Source organism: Pinus tabuliformis, chromosome 7, assembly GCF_031772625.1.
Source record: "Pinus tabuliformis cultivar Carrire ecotype Pingquan chromosome 7, CPIR1, whole genome shotgun sequence".
NCBI classification, from domain to species: domain Eukaryota; kingdom Viridiplantae; phylum Streptophyta; class Pinopsida; order Pinales; family Pinaceae; genus Pinus; species Pinus tabuliformis.
The window spans coordinates 742,151,400-742,169,416 of record NC_142293.1 but is presented as its reverse complement, the minus strand read 5'-3'; the positions used below and the strand labels follow the sequence as shown (position 1 = coordinate 742,169,416).

The 18,017-nt window shown below is 38.2% G+C and overlaps 1 protein-coding gene across 1 annotated transcript in view; it reads left to right on the top strand.

The window, feature by feature from the left end:
• Positions 1–18,017, top strand: part of RST1 (ARM repeat superfamily protein) — a 486,537-nt gene that overhangs the window by 128,619 nt on the left and 339,901 nt on the right. The window contains exons 6-8 of the mRNA XM_089458753.1: positions 14,592–14,772; positions 14,952–15,139; positions 15,325–15,425. Coding sequence (XP_089314879.1) covers positions 14,592–14,772; positions 14,952–15,139; positions 15,325–15,425 — 470 coding nt within the window. The remainder of the gene's footprint in view (positions 1–14,591; positions 14,773–14,951; positions 15,140–15,324; positions 15,426–18,017) is intronic.

Sequence of the window (18,017 nt, the reverse complement as noted above, 5' to 3'; positions counted from 1 at the left end):
ATTGACACAGTTATTTTGGACTAAACATCCTTGGAAAAACCCTGAATGGAAAACGATGCAGCATAAGAGGGTTTATTTTACTATGCAGCAGTTTGAGAATTATTACAACTAGTTTCCCAACTGGCAACCCTCCAGAAATACACTAGCAAATTATACTGGAGATCCAAGATCTCCTCTGCAAATGAACTTACCCCTTCTGGATCTTGCTACCAAATTTTCTCCTACTCCTCTTCCATGCTCTTCCCTTTGGCTTGAATTGCGCCCTCATTGAAAACTGCGAACTGGGTAGCTCAATCTGACTCTCACAACTGATCACACTGATGCTATCTCCAAGCCCTTCAACCTGATCTTATAAGATCTCATTGGAGTCTCCCACGATTTAATCTCCATCAACGAGTACGATCAATTAAACTTCATCAATAGAAGTCTCTAGAGCAATCTCAAACATCCTTAATCAATTAACTTTAATTTACCACTTTTACTAAGTTTAAATTTAGGAAAATTTTAATTATGACAAATTAATTTAATTAAGGTGTTTCCCAAGCTTATTTCGCAAAACCTTCTATGGGTTTTGGAGATCTAGCATTCCTTAGTCTTTTAGCATCATCTGAGACTAGAACACCTGTCCGATGCTACCATATCCATAAAAAACTAACACTCCCTCTTAGTGAGGAACATGTTCTCCACTATACCCATCTATTCAATGAAGTAGATGAACTTGGCTTTCCCTAGAGCCTTCATGATTATATTAGCCACCTGCTGGTATGTGGGAACATGTTGTAGCTAAACTGCTCCATGTTACACACAATCCCTAATGAAGTGGTATCATATGTCTATATGTTTCAACCTAAAGACCCTGATTTAACTCTGATTATCACAGTAGATACTGGTCGCCTCCATGCTTTGACCGAACAAACTCACTAGCAACTTCCATGCTAGCTGCAATGTACTCTGCTTTTGCAGAGTTCAGTGCTATGGACTTCTGCTTCCTGCTACACGAAGACACGACCCCTGATCCAACTTTGAAGCAACACCCTAATGTGCTTTTTCAATCCACTGAACTGCCTGCCTAATCTGCATCTATGTAACCACATAACCTGACACCATCACCTCGAGTATACCTCAACCCGTACTCAACTGTGTTGCACAAGTAACTTGGTATATGCCTTGTCACTGTCCAGTGCACCCTATTAGGCCCCACCATAAATCGACTGAGAGTGTTGTCCTCAAAGCATATATCTGGGATATTGTTGACCAAATACATGAGTGAACTGATGAGTTGTCTATACAAGGTTGGGTCCACGTCCTCGTCCTCCGATGCATCTATCTTCGTCCAGTTAGTAATCATAGGCCTGGACATAGACCTACTTTCTTGCATCATGAATTTCTTTAGGATCTCTGTAGTGTATCTCCCTTGACCAAGGAAGATCTCTCCATCCCTCTGCCATACCTCCAGGCCTAGGAAGTAATGCATCGACCCCAGATCCTTCATATCAAACTCTACTACCAGGTACCTCTTGCAGTCGTCTATGAGCCTTGATGACCCTGTCAGGAAGAGGCCATGTACATACAAAACTAGGATGAGTGGATCACCCTCTACCGTCAAATAGTAAAGGTCGGGATCAACATCACTCTTGACGAATCTTATCCTCTACAAGTAGTTGTCAATCCAACCATACCATGCCCTGGGAGCTTGTTTGAGCTTGTATAACACTCTGTTCAGTCTGCACACATGTGTGCCCCTCTCATGTGTCTCAAAGCCCTCTGGCTGTTCGATGTATACCTCCTCCTCTATCACCCTATTCAAGAAAGTTGTCTTGACGTCCATCTGGTGAATTTGCCGTCCCATCTGTTTTGCTAGAGATATTACTGGCCGAATGAAAGTGTATCTGGCAGTTGGGGCGATGGTCTCCTCATAATCTATGGCCTTGTACTTCTGCATGCTACCATATGCAGTGTACTTGATCTTAGAGATCCACTAAGAGCCCACAATTGACCTATCCACAGGTCTTGACACTACATCCCAAACATCATTTGTCATGATGGAGCTATAGTCCTCCACCATGGCATCTTGCCACACCTGATGTTGTGCAAACTCCTGATAGCTGGAAGGTTCAACAACCTGTGCCACAAATGCTTGGTACCTGTTTGGCTGTTTGCGTTCTCTCCTGCCTGTCCTACGAGTCTATAAACTCCTCCGCTTCCCTCAACATTCGACGAGCTTCTCTGCTGGTTCGACCACTAATGGTGGGTGGTTCTACCAACTCCTCATCCTGTCTCTACTGCTTCGTTTGCCGCGAACTCGCTAGATCCCCTGCACTTGAGGTCGTGCTCATATTGGTAACTGTACTAGATCCCTGCGTCTGTCCTTGCGACTGCCCTTGCTACTGGACCAATGGAGCTTTTGCTGGCTTACTCTAATCACTTGCTGGCATCTCGCGAGATCTCCTGAAGGCTCTGTCATCCATGAACTTCACTTTTTGTCTTACGATAATCCTCCTACTGCTAGGAATGTAGATCCTATATGCCTTTGAGGTTTCGCTATACCCCACAAAGAACCCCTTCTCTGTAGTTTGATCTAACTTAGTGCATTTCTCATCTAGTACATGATAGTAAGCTATACTACCAAAGATTCTAAAGTGACTGACCTCTGACTTCTTTCCTGAGAAAACACCCTCTGGTGTTATCTTCCCCAACGCTCTGTGAGGAACCTTATTTTGTATATACATCGCTTTGTTACATGCCTCTGCCCATAGAAACTTGGGCATATCTTGGTCATATAGCGTAGCTTTTGCTGCGTGCACAATAAACATTTTTTTCGGCTTTCCTACTCCATTTTGCTGTGGATTGTCTGGAGATGTCCACTTCCTCTCGATGCCCTCCTTCACATAGAAACCCGTGAAGTCACTATTTGTGTAGTTCCCTTCGTTATCTGTGCGAAGCACCTTGATCTTCTTTCTTGTCGCGAATTCCACTAGAGCCTTAAACTCTTGGAATCGATTGAAGACCTCATCCTTGGTCTTCAAAAAATAGATCCAGGTCTTCCTGGAGTAGTCATCTATGAAGGTGACGAAATACTCATACCCTCTAAGAGATTTGGTGGACATTGGGCTGCAAATATTTGAGTGTATAAGCTGCAACACACCATCTGATCTACTGTCACTTCTTGGGAATGTTGCCTTAGCATATTTCCCAAGTACGCATCCCCTACACACATCATCATGTTCTATGCTCAATTTTGGAACACCTGTCACTGTCTCCTTGAGCATCCTAAGTGCTCCATGTTGTAAATGACCCATTCTCCTATGCCACAATTCATTCAGGTCTCTCCCATTGCTACTGCTACCACTGCTGCTGCTTCTTACTAGTGCCTTTGGAGAGTCGAGCTGTAACTTATACAACCTGTTACTACGAACTCCAATCTGCTTCACCTTCTTCCAGTTTTGGTGTTTGATGAACACCTTCTTCCCTACAAAATAGACATTATATCCTTTGTCCTACAATTTTGACACTGGGATTAGGTTCATTCCTAATCCTGGCACATGCAACACATTTGTAACATGGGTGCTTGCTACTGACTCCCTTGGAATCTCAATGGTACCTCTCCCAACTGGAGTGCATTTACTTTTGTTTACCATCTGAATCTAGAAATCCATCTCCTCCTCCTTGTAGTTGTAGAGGTAGTCTCTAACTCCTGTCTTGTGAACTGACGCTCCACTGTCTATATACCAGACACCCTGTGAAGTCGAGCTAGAGAGGCAAGCTACCTAAGCGAATTCATCTTCCAATCTTGAGGACAAATCCTTAGCCTTCTGAATGTCGAATCTCTCTGCGACCATACTGGAAAATCTGAAAACTTCAAATACACTTTAGAAGTTCTGGGTATAATTTTTCTGTGTGCTTTTCTCTTCCTACCCTACACAGATCTGCAACTGCAAACCCTTGTTGCAAATCTTTGCACCCATATCTACTCTGTGAATTAACATTTGCTCTCCGGAACCTCTTCTCAGCAACCACACTACCTTTTGCTACTTCTTTTGGGACAAATCGAACTTTTCCTTCACCCTTAATTGGAGATCAATCTTCCTTCCCCAGCAATTCACACTGCCTGGTTGGCCTGTGCAGATCTGGAAGTTTTATGCTCAGATCTCCCTCTAAAAATGCACAACCTCGCTTTCGTTGCTTCTGATCTGATCCTCAACAACTCTGATTCCATTTGAAAATTCACTGAGTTGCAGCAACTCAGTATTATTCTCCTAAGTTAAAAGTTTATTTGTCTTTTTTAATTATTATCATGACAAATATCAAATAAACCACGCTACAATTCTTCACCAATTAAAATACGTTGCCGGAATAAAATAGGAATTTAGAAATAGATGCACACATACACAAAAATAATGACACCGTTATTTTGGACTAAACGTCCCCGGGATAAACCTAAAGGGAAAACCGATGCAATAGATGAGGGTTTATTTTATTATGGAACAATTTGAGAATTATTTCAACTGGTTGCTCAACCGACAATCGTCTTGAAATACACTGGCAAAATATACTGGAGATTCAAGACCTCCTTTGCAAATGAACTCAATCCCTTTTGGCTTGCTTGCACCCCACACTGGCAACTCGCACCGGGTTTTCCGGCTATTCGCACTAGATGTAGCAACCCTCTCTGTAGATAATTCGGCCTCCCTTCTCCTGTCACTCTTGCATTGAAAAGTCACTGGGAAGCTCTATGGAATCCTGCTCCCAAATTTTCTACTACTCCCTTTCTCGGATGCTCTTCCCTCTGGCTCAAACTGTGCCCTCACTGAAAACTGCGAATTGGGTAGCTTGATCTACCTCTCACAGCTGATCACACTGATGCTATTTCCAAGCCCTTCAACTTGCTCTTATAATCTGTCGTTGGAGTCTTGACGACCACGATTTAATCTCCATCGACGACTAAGATCAATTAGACTTCATCAATAGAGGTCTCTAGAGCAATCTCGAACATTCTTAATTAATTAAATTTAATTTACCACTTTTCCTAAGTTTAAACTTAAGAAATATTTTAATTATGGCAAATTAATTTAATTAAGGTGTTTCCCAAGCTCATCTCGCGAAATCATTTTTGGGTTTTGGAGATATAGTGTTCCTTAGTCTCTTAACATCATTTGAGACTAGAGCACTTGTCTGATGCTACCATATCCATCAAAAACTAACAATTATTACATATTCTTTAGTGAGATTGGCCTCTTTGGTCACTTGTGGACCTTAATATCATATCATATAATATAATGTAATATAATTTGATTTCTATTAAAATGCCTATGTGATGAAGTCAACTTGCTCTTTGATCAGTTGGTGAGATAATCAGTAAATCCTCCAACTCAAAGTATATACATTGATACTTATTGTCCTACTACATCTTAGTTTGAAATAAGTGATCCTTTTTTAGTTCTCAAACTTAACCAATATTTTGTGGCTTGAATCTCTACTAATGTTTTCTTGAATAATATTCCCATTTATAGAGCCCACAACAAGCATGTATCTTACTACACTGCTAGCTTTTATCCCATTCCCCTTTTCATTGCAAAATGTTACATATTAGGCTGCCAAGTTGTACCATCAAATTTACAATAAAGCATAAGAGCTACACCATTCAAAATGTCATATTCCCTGCTACGTGTACCAATTGATTCCTTTCATTTAGAGTTATTTAGTTCATAATGGCAATCTAGACTATATACTTGGGCATATTAATAAAGTCACTTGTTGACTTTGTCTAATTCATGATTTAGTGTTATATTAATGGCTTTGAGTATATTTATGTCATTTTAGGGTTTATGCAATGAGTTGTGACGACATTTCACTTTGCAAGTTGACTGTGGCTTTATATGATCAAGAGTTGGATCCCATGATGATTCATTGTTTTAATAAGATTTGGATCGTAGTCTCTAAGAGTAGTGTTTCATGATAGGTCCATGTTGGAGAATGTAGTAGGGAAACTATTAATTCAAAATCTCTTTAATCTTAATAATTGCTTGTGAAGTTTATTTATCTTCTTGTGTTTCTTTATTAGATCTTTTCATCAAACAATTGTCAAGTGCATAAATAGTAAAGTGTAAGATAATGGACGGAAAAATTAGGCTCCAAGCTAGGGAAAAACCCCTCCAAGGGGAAAACCTAGAAAATCTCTTCACTTCTTATAGAATCTGCTTCAAATGAGAAACTAAGACCTAAACTCTAGACCAAGTCCTCCTCCAAGCACCAAGTTAGCCCTCCAAGAAGCCCTTCCAGTTAGGTTAGAGATCAACCAAGATAACAATAGTCAATCCTCCTTCAATGAACTTCCTGCTTCTACTTCGACCCTTAGCCTTGACCTGCAACTTCAACCTGCAACTTTGGCCCTGCAATTTTCGACATCTCTTGAAGTTGCAGAAACCCTAACCTTCACACGTGTGAGAATATTGCCCAAAAACAAAATTTCTTCATTCTTCTTGAGATCTTCTTGCCTTCTAGACCTTCACACTTGCTTCCTTGATGTTGCCAGCTTCAGATTGAACTTCCTGATGAGAGAGATCGAATTGGTGATCAAATGAGGTCGACGTTGCTTCTATTTATGCACATCTGTGGGGTTCGAGTTCCTTCTTTTAGGCTGACTTATCATTTCCTGGGCGGACTTGTGCTTGGAGGTTTCTAGGACTTTCTAGACTCAAAATCAAAATAGTTTACATATTACGTAAATGATAAAGACTATTTTGATTGAAGAGAGATATTCTTTTGACATGACAAACCCTAAAAGCATGAAGAACATGCTTTACCTAGATGACCATTAAAATGGAGCACGAAACCCATGCTCAAAAATAATATTTTTCTTTCTTCTATTTCTTGTAACATAAAATATACATAATGATTTGAGTACATTGACAATTATGAAGACCGAAACTAGTTACTTTTTCCAACACTACCTATTAACTAGGGATGTATCCATAATTGTACACTTGGTACAAGGTTATTCTCAAACTGAAGAGTTCTCATATGAAGAGTCAGATTGGTAAGCCATCTTTAAGCATCGACATCATGACCAACATTGTCAACATAGTAAGACCTTAACTTGGCAAGTTCCTTCTTAGACAAGAGCATAATGCTGAGAGTATTTTTGTGAGATACCACACTACCTCCACAAGGTACATACCCCATCCGAATGTTCACTAGGTATGTCCTTTTAGGACTATTCTTACCTTGGATTCCCAATCCTCAAAGAATATCGGTCCTCTTCGACCACTCTTGTCTTGGATACTTGTCCAATCTTGAAAGAATGTCGGTCTGTTTCCTATCTTGGATTTTCTATCCTCAAGGAAGTCATAGATGTTCATACAATCCTCCATCCACCATTCTCCCTCCACGACCTTCACTTAGACTTATGGCTGTTAGTCCCAGTCAAGTGCATGACACATGAAGAAAATAATATAAATGTGATGTCAGTCATCACTCCCTCTCAACCTGAGAGGAGATCCTCATTCCCGCTTGATTAGGGAATTGGTCCTTGCTCCTTTTCAAGGAGACTCCTTTACTCCCTCTCAAATATAGAGGAGATTATTTTACTTCCTTATAATTGGGAAGTCATTACCACAAGCTCTCTAGGTTGTCTTTATAAGTGTATCAACTACCAATTCCTTATAGCTGCATGGCACCCTCTTTCCTTCGCATCTCATTATATCAATCTTTCTTCGTTCCTGGGTATCATGGAGCCATCTTTTTCCTTCAACCTTGTGACAGGGTTTAGACCATCAACCTTTTGTATCACTTTCCTCTAGTTGTCATCAATGAAGGCATTGTATTGAGCCTTCTAAAAATAGAGTTAACCATAACTTTCTTTAAACATGAAAGTGATCTTCATGAACATTAGGTTATCTTCTTATACTGTTATCTTTTAATCCCAGGCTGATGATATAAATATCTTGACTACATAATTGCCAAAATCATATACAGGATCCATATGTTCTTTGAATCGAGTTCAACACCCACAGTTGAACTTGCCTCAACTGTCATCATATATTGTTAATTTTAGATAACAATGGTATGTTCTATGCTTAAGAGCAATTTACTTCAATTTTCTTATTAGCCCAATATCAATTTCCAGATTAGCAATCACATTAACGTGATAGTAAATGTAGATAGAACATAAATAAAACAATAGAAGACAAGCCAAGACAAGAGGACACACGATATGGCCCCAGCCAAGTACAAACCCCAATGTGGGGAAACCCTTTGATCAATTCTTCTTATTATTCTTCAAAAGTTCAGCAGAGAGAAAGAGTACAATATGACATATTAACTTGCCCAGTCAAAGTGAAATTTGTCTAGTCAGACAGTAGCCACATAAAGCCCTAACCAGAAAGTCAATGCTGGTCAACACGGCAGAATTTGACCTCCAAAATAGCTTGGTCAAACCTAGCCAACTCGGCCTCCAACAATCATCCGAATCAGCCCAAAATAGTTCCGAAAAACTCAGTCAAACTTGGTCAATGCAGGTCAACACTGCAGTCAAACCCTTTTGCAGTCAGCGCTGGTCAAACAATATAGATTGCCTCGATTTCTGTGCCTAGAAATGCAGGTTGCCCAAACAAAAATTATCCCACCAAAATCGCAGTCAAACAAGGTCAATGCTACGGGTCAAACATTGGTCAACCTTCCTTGAAATTCGGTCAACGTTGAAACAGAAAATTTGTCTTCTTCTTCGCATGTGTAGAGAGAGAGAGGAGTCTAGAAATCTGTACCCAATCAGATGAGAAGAGAGATATGTATGAGAAGATGAGTGATGTCCATATGAGGCAAAGCCACCTTCTATTTATATGCAAACGTTGAGGATGAATAAATGTGACTGTTGGGCTTCTGAGCCTACATTAGTTTGCTAGCCGACCTTGACAATTTGTCCATAAACAAAACAAAGTCATAATTCCATTTGTACATGTCAGAATGAGATGATCTTTAGATCAATCCTACACCTCGGAGAGAGGAATCCAATAAAAATATCAGCTGCATCATATGAGCTGTGTAAGGTGGAGTTTGGCCTTAGCTTCCAAATTTAACATATACCCCGCAATATCCTTCCAGGTAGCAAACCAATATGTTAAGTAGATATTTTAAGGACAATATTTGATCGAGAGAAGGAGATCTTCAAGCAAAGAGCAAGAGCACTTCAGCTGCAAGTTGATCAGACATTGGTGACTTCATTCATTCTCATTCTCTCTCTCTCTCTCTGTACTCTGCTGAACTATTGAAGAAATCTAGACGAATAATCATTCCCCTTGTGGGTTTTGCACTAATCATTGACCTAACTCTCAGTGTCCTATATTTGTGGTTGGCTATCTTCATATGATCCTTAAGTTTATGTTCTATCTACAATTGTTGATAAGAAAAGTTTAGAAGAAGAAATCTGCATTCTAAGTAATTGCATCAACGTAGAACATTTAGTTTTTTGCAAAGTACATTCAATGTTCTGCAAAGTACATTGAGTTCCATTCAATTTTCTGCAAAGTACATTCAGTTTCTTGCAAAGTACATTCAGTTTCCTGCAAAGTACATTCAATTTTCTGCAAAGTACATTCAGTTCCATTCAATTTTCTGTAAAGTACATTCAGTTTTTTGCATAGAACTTTCAAGTTTCTGCAAAGAATTTTTAAATTTCTACATAGAGCTTTCAGATTTTAACAAAAGATATGGACATATTCATTATAAGATAATACCCTCTCTTAGTCAAATGGTAAAAGGCATCCCCAACATCAAGGAAGATCATGAAGGGGTATGCAAGGGATGTGCTTTGGGAAAGAATACTAGGAAACCTTTTACAAGCAGTGATACAAGCTCAATGAGATATTAGACCTCATTCATTCCGATGTGTGTGGGCCAATATCTAATAAATCTCTTGGAGGCCATTTGTACTATGTGACCTTCATTGATGGTTACTCTAGAAAGACATGACTCTATCTTCTCAAGACAAGGGAAAAAGTATTTGAAAAGTTCAAGGAATTTAGATTTGAAGTTGAGACCTTATCGAAAGAAAGATAAAGACTTTGACATCCGACAATGGAGGGGAATACACTTCAAAAGCGCTGATTGCATATTGTAAAGAGGAAAGTATTAAGAGGGAGCTCATTGTTGCCTACAACCTCAAGTAGAATGGAGTTGCAGGAAGGAAAAATAGAACCATTGAAGAATGAATAAGGACTATGATATTTGATCAAGATCTACTAAAATTTCTATGGGGAGACGTAGCCATGACAACAATATATATACAAAATAGATGTCCTCATAGAATCCTTGATAATATGAGACCAGAAGAAGCATTCACAGGGAACAAGCCATGTGTGGACCATCTTCGAATCTCTGGGTGTCTCGCATACATCCATGTTCCAAAAGACAAGCGAAAGAAGTAGGACTCTACAAGTATAAAAGGTAACTTCATTGACTATAACCTTTCATCAAAGGCTTATAGAATCTACATCAAGGAAGGAAGACAAATCGAAGTTAGTAGGGTTGTTATATTTGATGAAAAGCATGCCTACAAAAGGTATAAGGATATACCTATCAAATCCGACGAAGAATATGTACGATGTACTACTATTTGAAGAAGAAGAGCAACATGACAAGTCACCTACAAACCAAGAAGAAGAAGAAGGACCAAGTGAGCCTATTCAACCTATAATCATTCCTGAAATGAAGAATAGGCCAAATTGGTTAAAAGCTACACGTGAAGACGTCGAAGGACATGGAGCAACTAAAGGATCTTTTAGAGAAAGCAAAAGACCACAAAGATATTCAGGATATGTAGCATACATGAAGAAATTAATAGAAGCAAAACCAACTACCTTTGAAGAAGCCGCTCATCAAGAAGAATGGAACAAGGTAATGGAGGAATAATATCAATCCATCATGTATAATGGGGTTTGGGAAACCGTTCCTAGACAAAGTGACAAATCGGTTGTCACCTCCAAATGGATTTACAAAATCAAACATGCTGTTGATGGAAGCATAGAAAAATATAAAGCTAGATTCGTCACAAGCGGTTTCTCACAAAAGGAAGGAATAGACTATGAATAAACCTTTGCTCCTATTGCCAGGTATACTACTATAAGATCCTTGGTTTCACTAGCTGCTACTATGGGATGGAATATCCACCAAATAGATGTCAAAACAACATTTGTAAATGGAATCATTGATGCAGACTCAAGAAAGCTCTATATGGTTTGAAGCAAGCTCCTAGGGCTTGGTATGCAAGAATGGATGCATATCTCTTAAGAATTGGGGTCGTTAAAAGTTCTGCCGATGCAAATCTCTACATCAAAATAGTGAAGAATGAACCAGTCATTATACTACTATATGTGGATGATCACAAACCTCAAGAAGTTAAGAAGCTTCAACTCCAGTCTCGTCGATCCTACAAGCTATCGTAAGTTGGTGGGCTCTCTAATGTACTTGGTGAATACGAGACGTGTTGTTTTTCCACGACCCTAGTGTCTAGAATAGAATCTTAAATCTCTGACGCTACCAAACCAAGAATCACAACGAAGATACTTTGCACAGTGGAACAATATACAACAATAAATCTACTAATGCACAAAACATACACAAATTTTTACACAAGTATGTACAATAACCCAATCTTTGTTATATTAGTCCAATTGAACAATATAACAGTCTAGGGCTTGTGGAATCTGGGGATTGAAGAAAAAATGAGAAGCTGGAGTTTAAAAACTCTGATGATAATAAGAAATTTGATGGTACATTGAAACCTCTGACATATCCTCGGGCATGGAGTCCGAAAAAATTTTCAGGTGCCACTTTAGTGCTCAACACATCCCTTGATGAGGAAGGGGAAAGATTATAGAGTTTTCGGCTAGCATGAGAAGGTGTGGTGGCTATGATGTGCCTAGTGACAGGGGGTTAAGAAGCCATATGCTTGTTGGGCAACTTATGGGGCGACGTACCCAACATTTAGCCATGAGGCTCTTCTCTTAGGTTACTTCATTTTCTTGTTGTGAGAGATATTGGAGCACATATGGGAATTTGTATAGTTTAAAGAAAAGTAGGCTTGAGGAGTCTGGGGTAGAGACAATGGTATATGTGCACACCAACCTATGGTTTATTTATGGGTAGAAAGAGTAGTGGTTGAAGGGAAAGTCAAAGATGTGGATTTGTTTCTTGATGATGTGGATTTAGACAATCGTGTTGAGTTGGTATCAGCCAACTTGGATCTTAATGAACTGGTGTTAGAGTTGGTCACTTTTGATGATGGTGGTCCTCTTGATGGTTCATCCTCCACACTAGCATATATAGAGATTGGATTGGATATAGAGGAGGAGGAGGAGAATGTAGGAGAGAGTAGTGGTAGTGGTGTTGATTTTGATGACTTGATATCTATGTAATACTAATACATTTTGATTTTGATAAGTTAATGAGGAAACTGCAGTTTATGGTTTTAATTTCTTGTGTTTGTCATTTGATCATCATTGGTGTAAGTAACTAGTTGTATGTTTGAATTTGTATCATGTATGATGTATCAATATTTTGTAAATGTATTAGTCTCTAACAAAATTTGAATCTTTGTCTATATTTCACTTTCATGTGTGTCATTTCTAGTTTTTATAATATATATATATATATATATATATATATATATATACTGTGTCCTCCATGCCCTGTTTCCAAGGTCATTGTGTCCTATGTCGGACACTCATATTTCTCTGTCCTTTGTGTCCCTTATCCTCATGTCACGGGACTTTGCACAGCAGTGATATTGGTATTATACCTATGTTGCAGGAAACATGGTATAGAGGAACGCGGAAACGCGTTTGGTACGACCGTGAAACGCATTTCCGGCTGTACTGCCATGTTTCCCGAAACGGAAACGTGGCCAGTACGGCCGGAAACGCGTTTCAGGGCCGTACGACCCACGTTTCCTCATTAACTTGTGTTTTTTTTAATTTGTTTTTTAATTTACTTTTAGGGTATGTTAGTGACTTCTTGTTGCTTCTAGATGCGTGTCTAAAGTTATAAAAGTGATTTTTTTTCCCTAGTGTTGATATGCAGTTCATCAGGGAGTTTGAGGGATATGCAGTTCATGGTAATGTTAAATTCTTAAAGTAAAAGTGATATTCTCCTTTATTTTTCATTTTCATCCTTAATGAAAAATAAAGGAGAATATCACTTTTACTTAAATTCTTAACATTACCATGAAATGACTCAGGATGTTTGAGAGTGGTTTCGCCCTCATTGGATTTCATATGGAGAAAGTAGAATTTTAGATCTCACTCAAAATCCAGCAGACTTATTTGTTTTTCAGGATTTCAGGATTGGAGGGATTGCAATGTTTCCATTGGATTTTATCATGTACTAGGGTATGGAACTTGTATTTAATCAAGAGAACGAAGCCCTCTATGCAAGGGAAACTCCCAATAATCAAGATCATGTAGGGTACTACGGTATGAAACGTGTATTTAATCAAGAGCACTAAGGTCGTTCGACTATGTAGGAGGAGACTCCCAATACAATAGTGGTCCTTCTAAAGAATGGGATGTGGATGCAGAAAATCCTGATTTGGATCTCTCTCTTGCAGCCTTATAGTCTTTATTGTATTTGCAGCCTCATATATTAATATAAATAATGGCTGATTTTGAGATTTGGATATATAATAAAGGTTGCTTTTGGATATGCCGATATTTTTATTTTCATTATGTGATCATTCATGAGTAAATGTGATGTAAATTAAATCTTAATGTTTAAGTGTAATAAATTATAATGTATCATTTATGCTTTATGATTGCACACACACACACATATATATATATATATATTTAAATATTTTCAATATATATATATATATATTCGCGTTTCCCCGTTTCCAAAATTTGGGGAGGCCGCGTTTCGTATCGCTTCCCGTTTCGGAAACTCGTACCCGTTTCCCCGTTTCGTGCAACTTAGTATTATACTAGTTGGGATTTCTCTTTGGAAATTGGGAACGTAGTATATTGAGGGTTTGTTGGAGATCGTGCTTGAAAGATACTGACATAAGATTCCTTCTTCTTGGTTTAGAGCACAATCATCTTTGAGAATTTCCCATGCCAAATTTGTTGAAACATCCTCTTGACAGATTGCTTACTGTTTCTATAGTATTCTTCAATGTTGGTTATTGACAAATAAAATCACCTGGCTTTGACACAATTCTTTTTCTTGGTTTTGACAGGCCTGAATTTTCAATTTTCAGACATTTCATGAGCCTACTTGAGATATGTTTCTTCCATTTAATATTTTTCACCTGAGGTCATGTTGGTGCTTTTGGTTGAAATGTGAGATGATTTTCCTTTGTATAGTATCAAATATAATGATATTTTGTTAAAATGAAGAAGATAGTTTTGAATCTGGAGTTCTAATACATATATTGAAAATAAGAAATCCAGAAACTGGAATTTCTTCACTGTGAAAGTCTATTCTGACTTTGTTGCGTCAATAATTTTCATTTAATATTTTCCTTAGTTCCTTTGTTGATGTTTTTGTCAGACTTTTGTGTCTGATTGTTGTTCTCATTACTATACTTATTGGTTTCTCAGGACCCAGGCTTGATAACTTGGAACCATCGATCTGATTCAGCTCATGTATGGGTATTTGACCTATTAGGCAGCAGCAATAAATCAAAAGTGTGGCTTGAATATCTACAGAAAGCCTTGGTAAAAAATGGTGAAGGATCACAAAGTAATTTGGTTTCTCAACCTTATAAAAGGCTCAGGAAAGGTTGATAGCTACCATCTCTTTGTGGTCTACTTTCTCTCTAATTCCTTCAGAAGTTATTGTCTTTTGGGCTCAGAATCATTTATATTTGAGTAAAGCTTCTTCCCAGTGTCTCTTGAAAGTATGGTCCTGTTTGGAAACACTGAATACTAGGAAACATTTCTGATTGCTTATTTTTACAGGCATAATTCTACTATTAAGTACTATAGTAAGCGCATTAGTTGTGCACCCAACTCTTGGAAGCTCTGCGACAGAAGTTTTAGCCATGATTGGCAGATCTGAACCCTCATTAAGTGTATCATTTTTGCTGGTTGTACTTTTCTACCTTAACTTCTTCCGTAAACATGGATATAAATCACAACAATTGGTGGTAAGACACTTTACGTAATCAATTTGTTTTACATCCGTCATATGGTTTGCTTATTTCATCTCATTTTGGACTTTTAGGAAATCAACTAATATTTGAATAACCATTTAACATAGCTGAACGGATTTACCGATTCTCTTCTAAGGATTTATGCTTTTCATTCTTAATCTATATTCTGATGTGTACAGTTGGATATTTTGAGGGTCATTCCGGCTCTTGCCTGTCATTCTGCAACAACACCTCTTATCATTCAAACACTTCAGCCAATGCTTCACGAGGATGCTAGGAGGTATGTATTTAACTCATTAGCAGTGATGCTTTGATATTGGAGAATATGGAATCCTAGCTCTTTTCTTGCTGTGAAAAAGTTTCATTGCTAAGCAAGACTGAGGTTTTTAATTAACAGGCCATGCTGTATGCTTATAAATTTTACTACTTTGTTTTTAGTATTTACTATCTTTCTTGTTAAGCTCTGTGAAAGATTATTTAGCTAGAGTCACAACCTACATTGTTATTTTTCTTTTACATCTGTCATATTTCATCTGTATTGTTTTCTGCTATAGAACTAAGGCTTTTGCGAGTATCTGAACAAAGCAGTGGTGATGGTTTATAATGTCAATATAATTTTTTCTTTTAAAGTTTTCTACAAGAGCAAGTAAAGAAGTTTCACTATCAGTTAGCTATAACTAAGAGATGGTTCTCAGGGATCCTTTAGAGTTATAATTATGCAATATTATATTAGCAGGTTTTGGCTGTATTTTTTCAACAGAAAAAAACATTTCTATTACTGGGAGTAAGAGAAATACATTGTCGCTTGGATCTGGGGGATCCAGTTTTACTCAATACAATTTTTGTGTTTTTTGGTGCTCTACAGGGCTCTCCCTGTGTGTTACATAAAGCAGAGTTTATGAATCTGTAGCCTCAGTGTGCATTTTTTATCCCCTGTGAAGAGAATGTGAATCAATACTCTGCTTGTATTTTAGACCCTCCTCATGTAGATCGAACCTTGTGAGAGATATGTAAGGGACCTGTTATACTCCTTCGTCCTCTGCCTCAAAACAGGGTATACTCTGCCTCACATCTGTGATGTGTTTGTGGAGGAGTCCTGGTTTCCTTTTAGCCAGCTGTGGGTCTGTTATAGGCAGTAGAGTGCATACAGATTTTCCCTCTTAATGATTCAGCTCGATTATGCACAGAGTCTTTCATCTAAGGGTTGAGATATAAACATCCATACCAAGCACCTCACACCACATTATTGTTTTTCTTAACTTTATGTAAAACTGGAAGTGTAAAATGATTTTTTTTTGGTCAGCGCTCAAACTTAACTCTGCCATCTGTGCTTATCAGGTGCCCTCATTCTCTCCATGGCTTGGTTTAAAGTAGCTGCTTAACACAGGATTAGGAATTTGGAACAGACAATGTGAAAGGAATGTGACACAGCAAAGACAATTAGTTATGTCAATATGTCTCTTTCCTTGGAGTAATTTGTATAAGGATAATATTTATCTTCGAGAACTCACATTAAAGCTGAATCTTCTCTCTCCATTTGAAAGCGACAAGTTTACCTTCCATGAATTAAAAAGTAGTCTTTATGTTTGAATGAACAATCTATAGATAAAATAAATGTATTTACATTGTGATTGGCATGGGGAAGTTATAAGCAATATCCTATATTCGTTCAATATCTTTTGTGCAAGTGCTCCTTCGCCTTTGGCCAAAGGTAGTGTCTCATAATGGATATCTAGGTCAGTTGACAAACTGTAAAAACTTATTATTGATATCATCATCGATCATAGATAGGATCCTTGTCAAAACGACGGCCCGTGATCTCCCATTTCCCTTCTTCAATGTGCAAGTAATTACTAATATCAATGTCCAAGGGGTTAATGGGGTCATCTTTCTCAAGTTCCTTGATATCCACAATGTCGGAGGCAACTGTTGGAAAATGTAACTAGGTTTGGTCTTCATAATTATCATTGTACTTGTGCCATTATATATTTCATGTAAAAACAAAAGAAGAAAAATATATTATTATTATTATTATTATTTTATTAGTCAAGCATGTTCTTCATGCTTCTAGGGTTTATTGAGTCAAAAGAAATTTGTCATGAGTCAAAGTCCCATTTGGACTTGTTGTATGAAAAAGAAAAATATTTATTTTTGAGTCAAAAGAGTCAAAAGTGTCACCACAAGACCAAGTCGGCCCTCCTTGGGAACAAGTCGGCCTGGGCTCCAAGAGCCACCTATTCGACCTCCTGGATGTGTATATATAGAGGGCAACTCGACCACTTTGGAGACTATTCATTCACTCATCATGTACATCGATCTCTGTGCCAAGACAAGAAGGAAAACCCAGCAAAGTCAAAGGAGAAAGAAGGAGGTCAAATGAGAGAGAAGATGAAGAATTTTCTGCCCTAGTTCTGTGAATTTTTCTGAGGTATTGCAGGCCCGAAATTTCAGGGGCCGAGATTTCAGGGACCGAAAAAGTAGGAGCCGAAATTTCAGGAGATGACCAGATTTCAGATGTTTGACCAGAGTTGACTTTTTTGACTTTGACTTGGTGGAGAAGCTTTGAAGGAGGGCTGACTTGGGTCTGTGTGGCAGTCTTTGTCTTGGTTTTTGGGTCTTGGATTTCTCACTTTGATCTGATTCTATAAGAAGAGAAGTTGGTTGGGTTTTCCCACTTGTGGGGTTTTGCCCTGGCATGGAGCCTGCATCTTTGTGTTCATTATCTTTTGTGATCTTCATGTTTTATATTTTTGGTAACTGTTTGATGAAGAGAACGTAATGAAAGAAATAAGAAGCCAACAAAATTCACAAGCAATTATCAAGTTAAGAGAAACCACCCTAATTTTCATACACTATGATTTCTCAACATGGT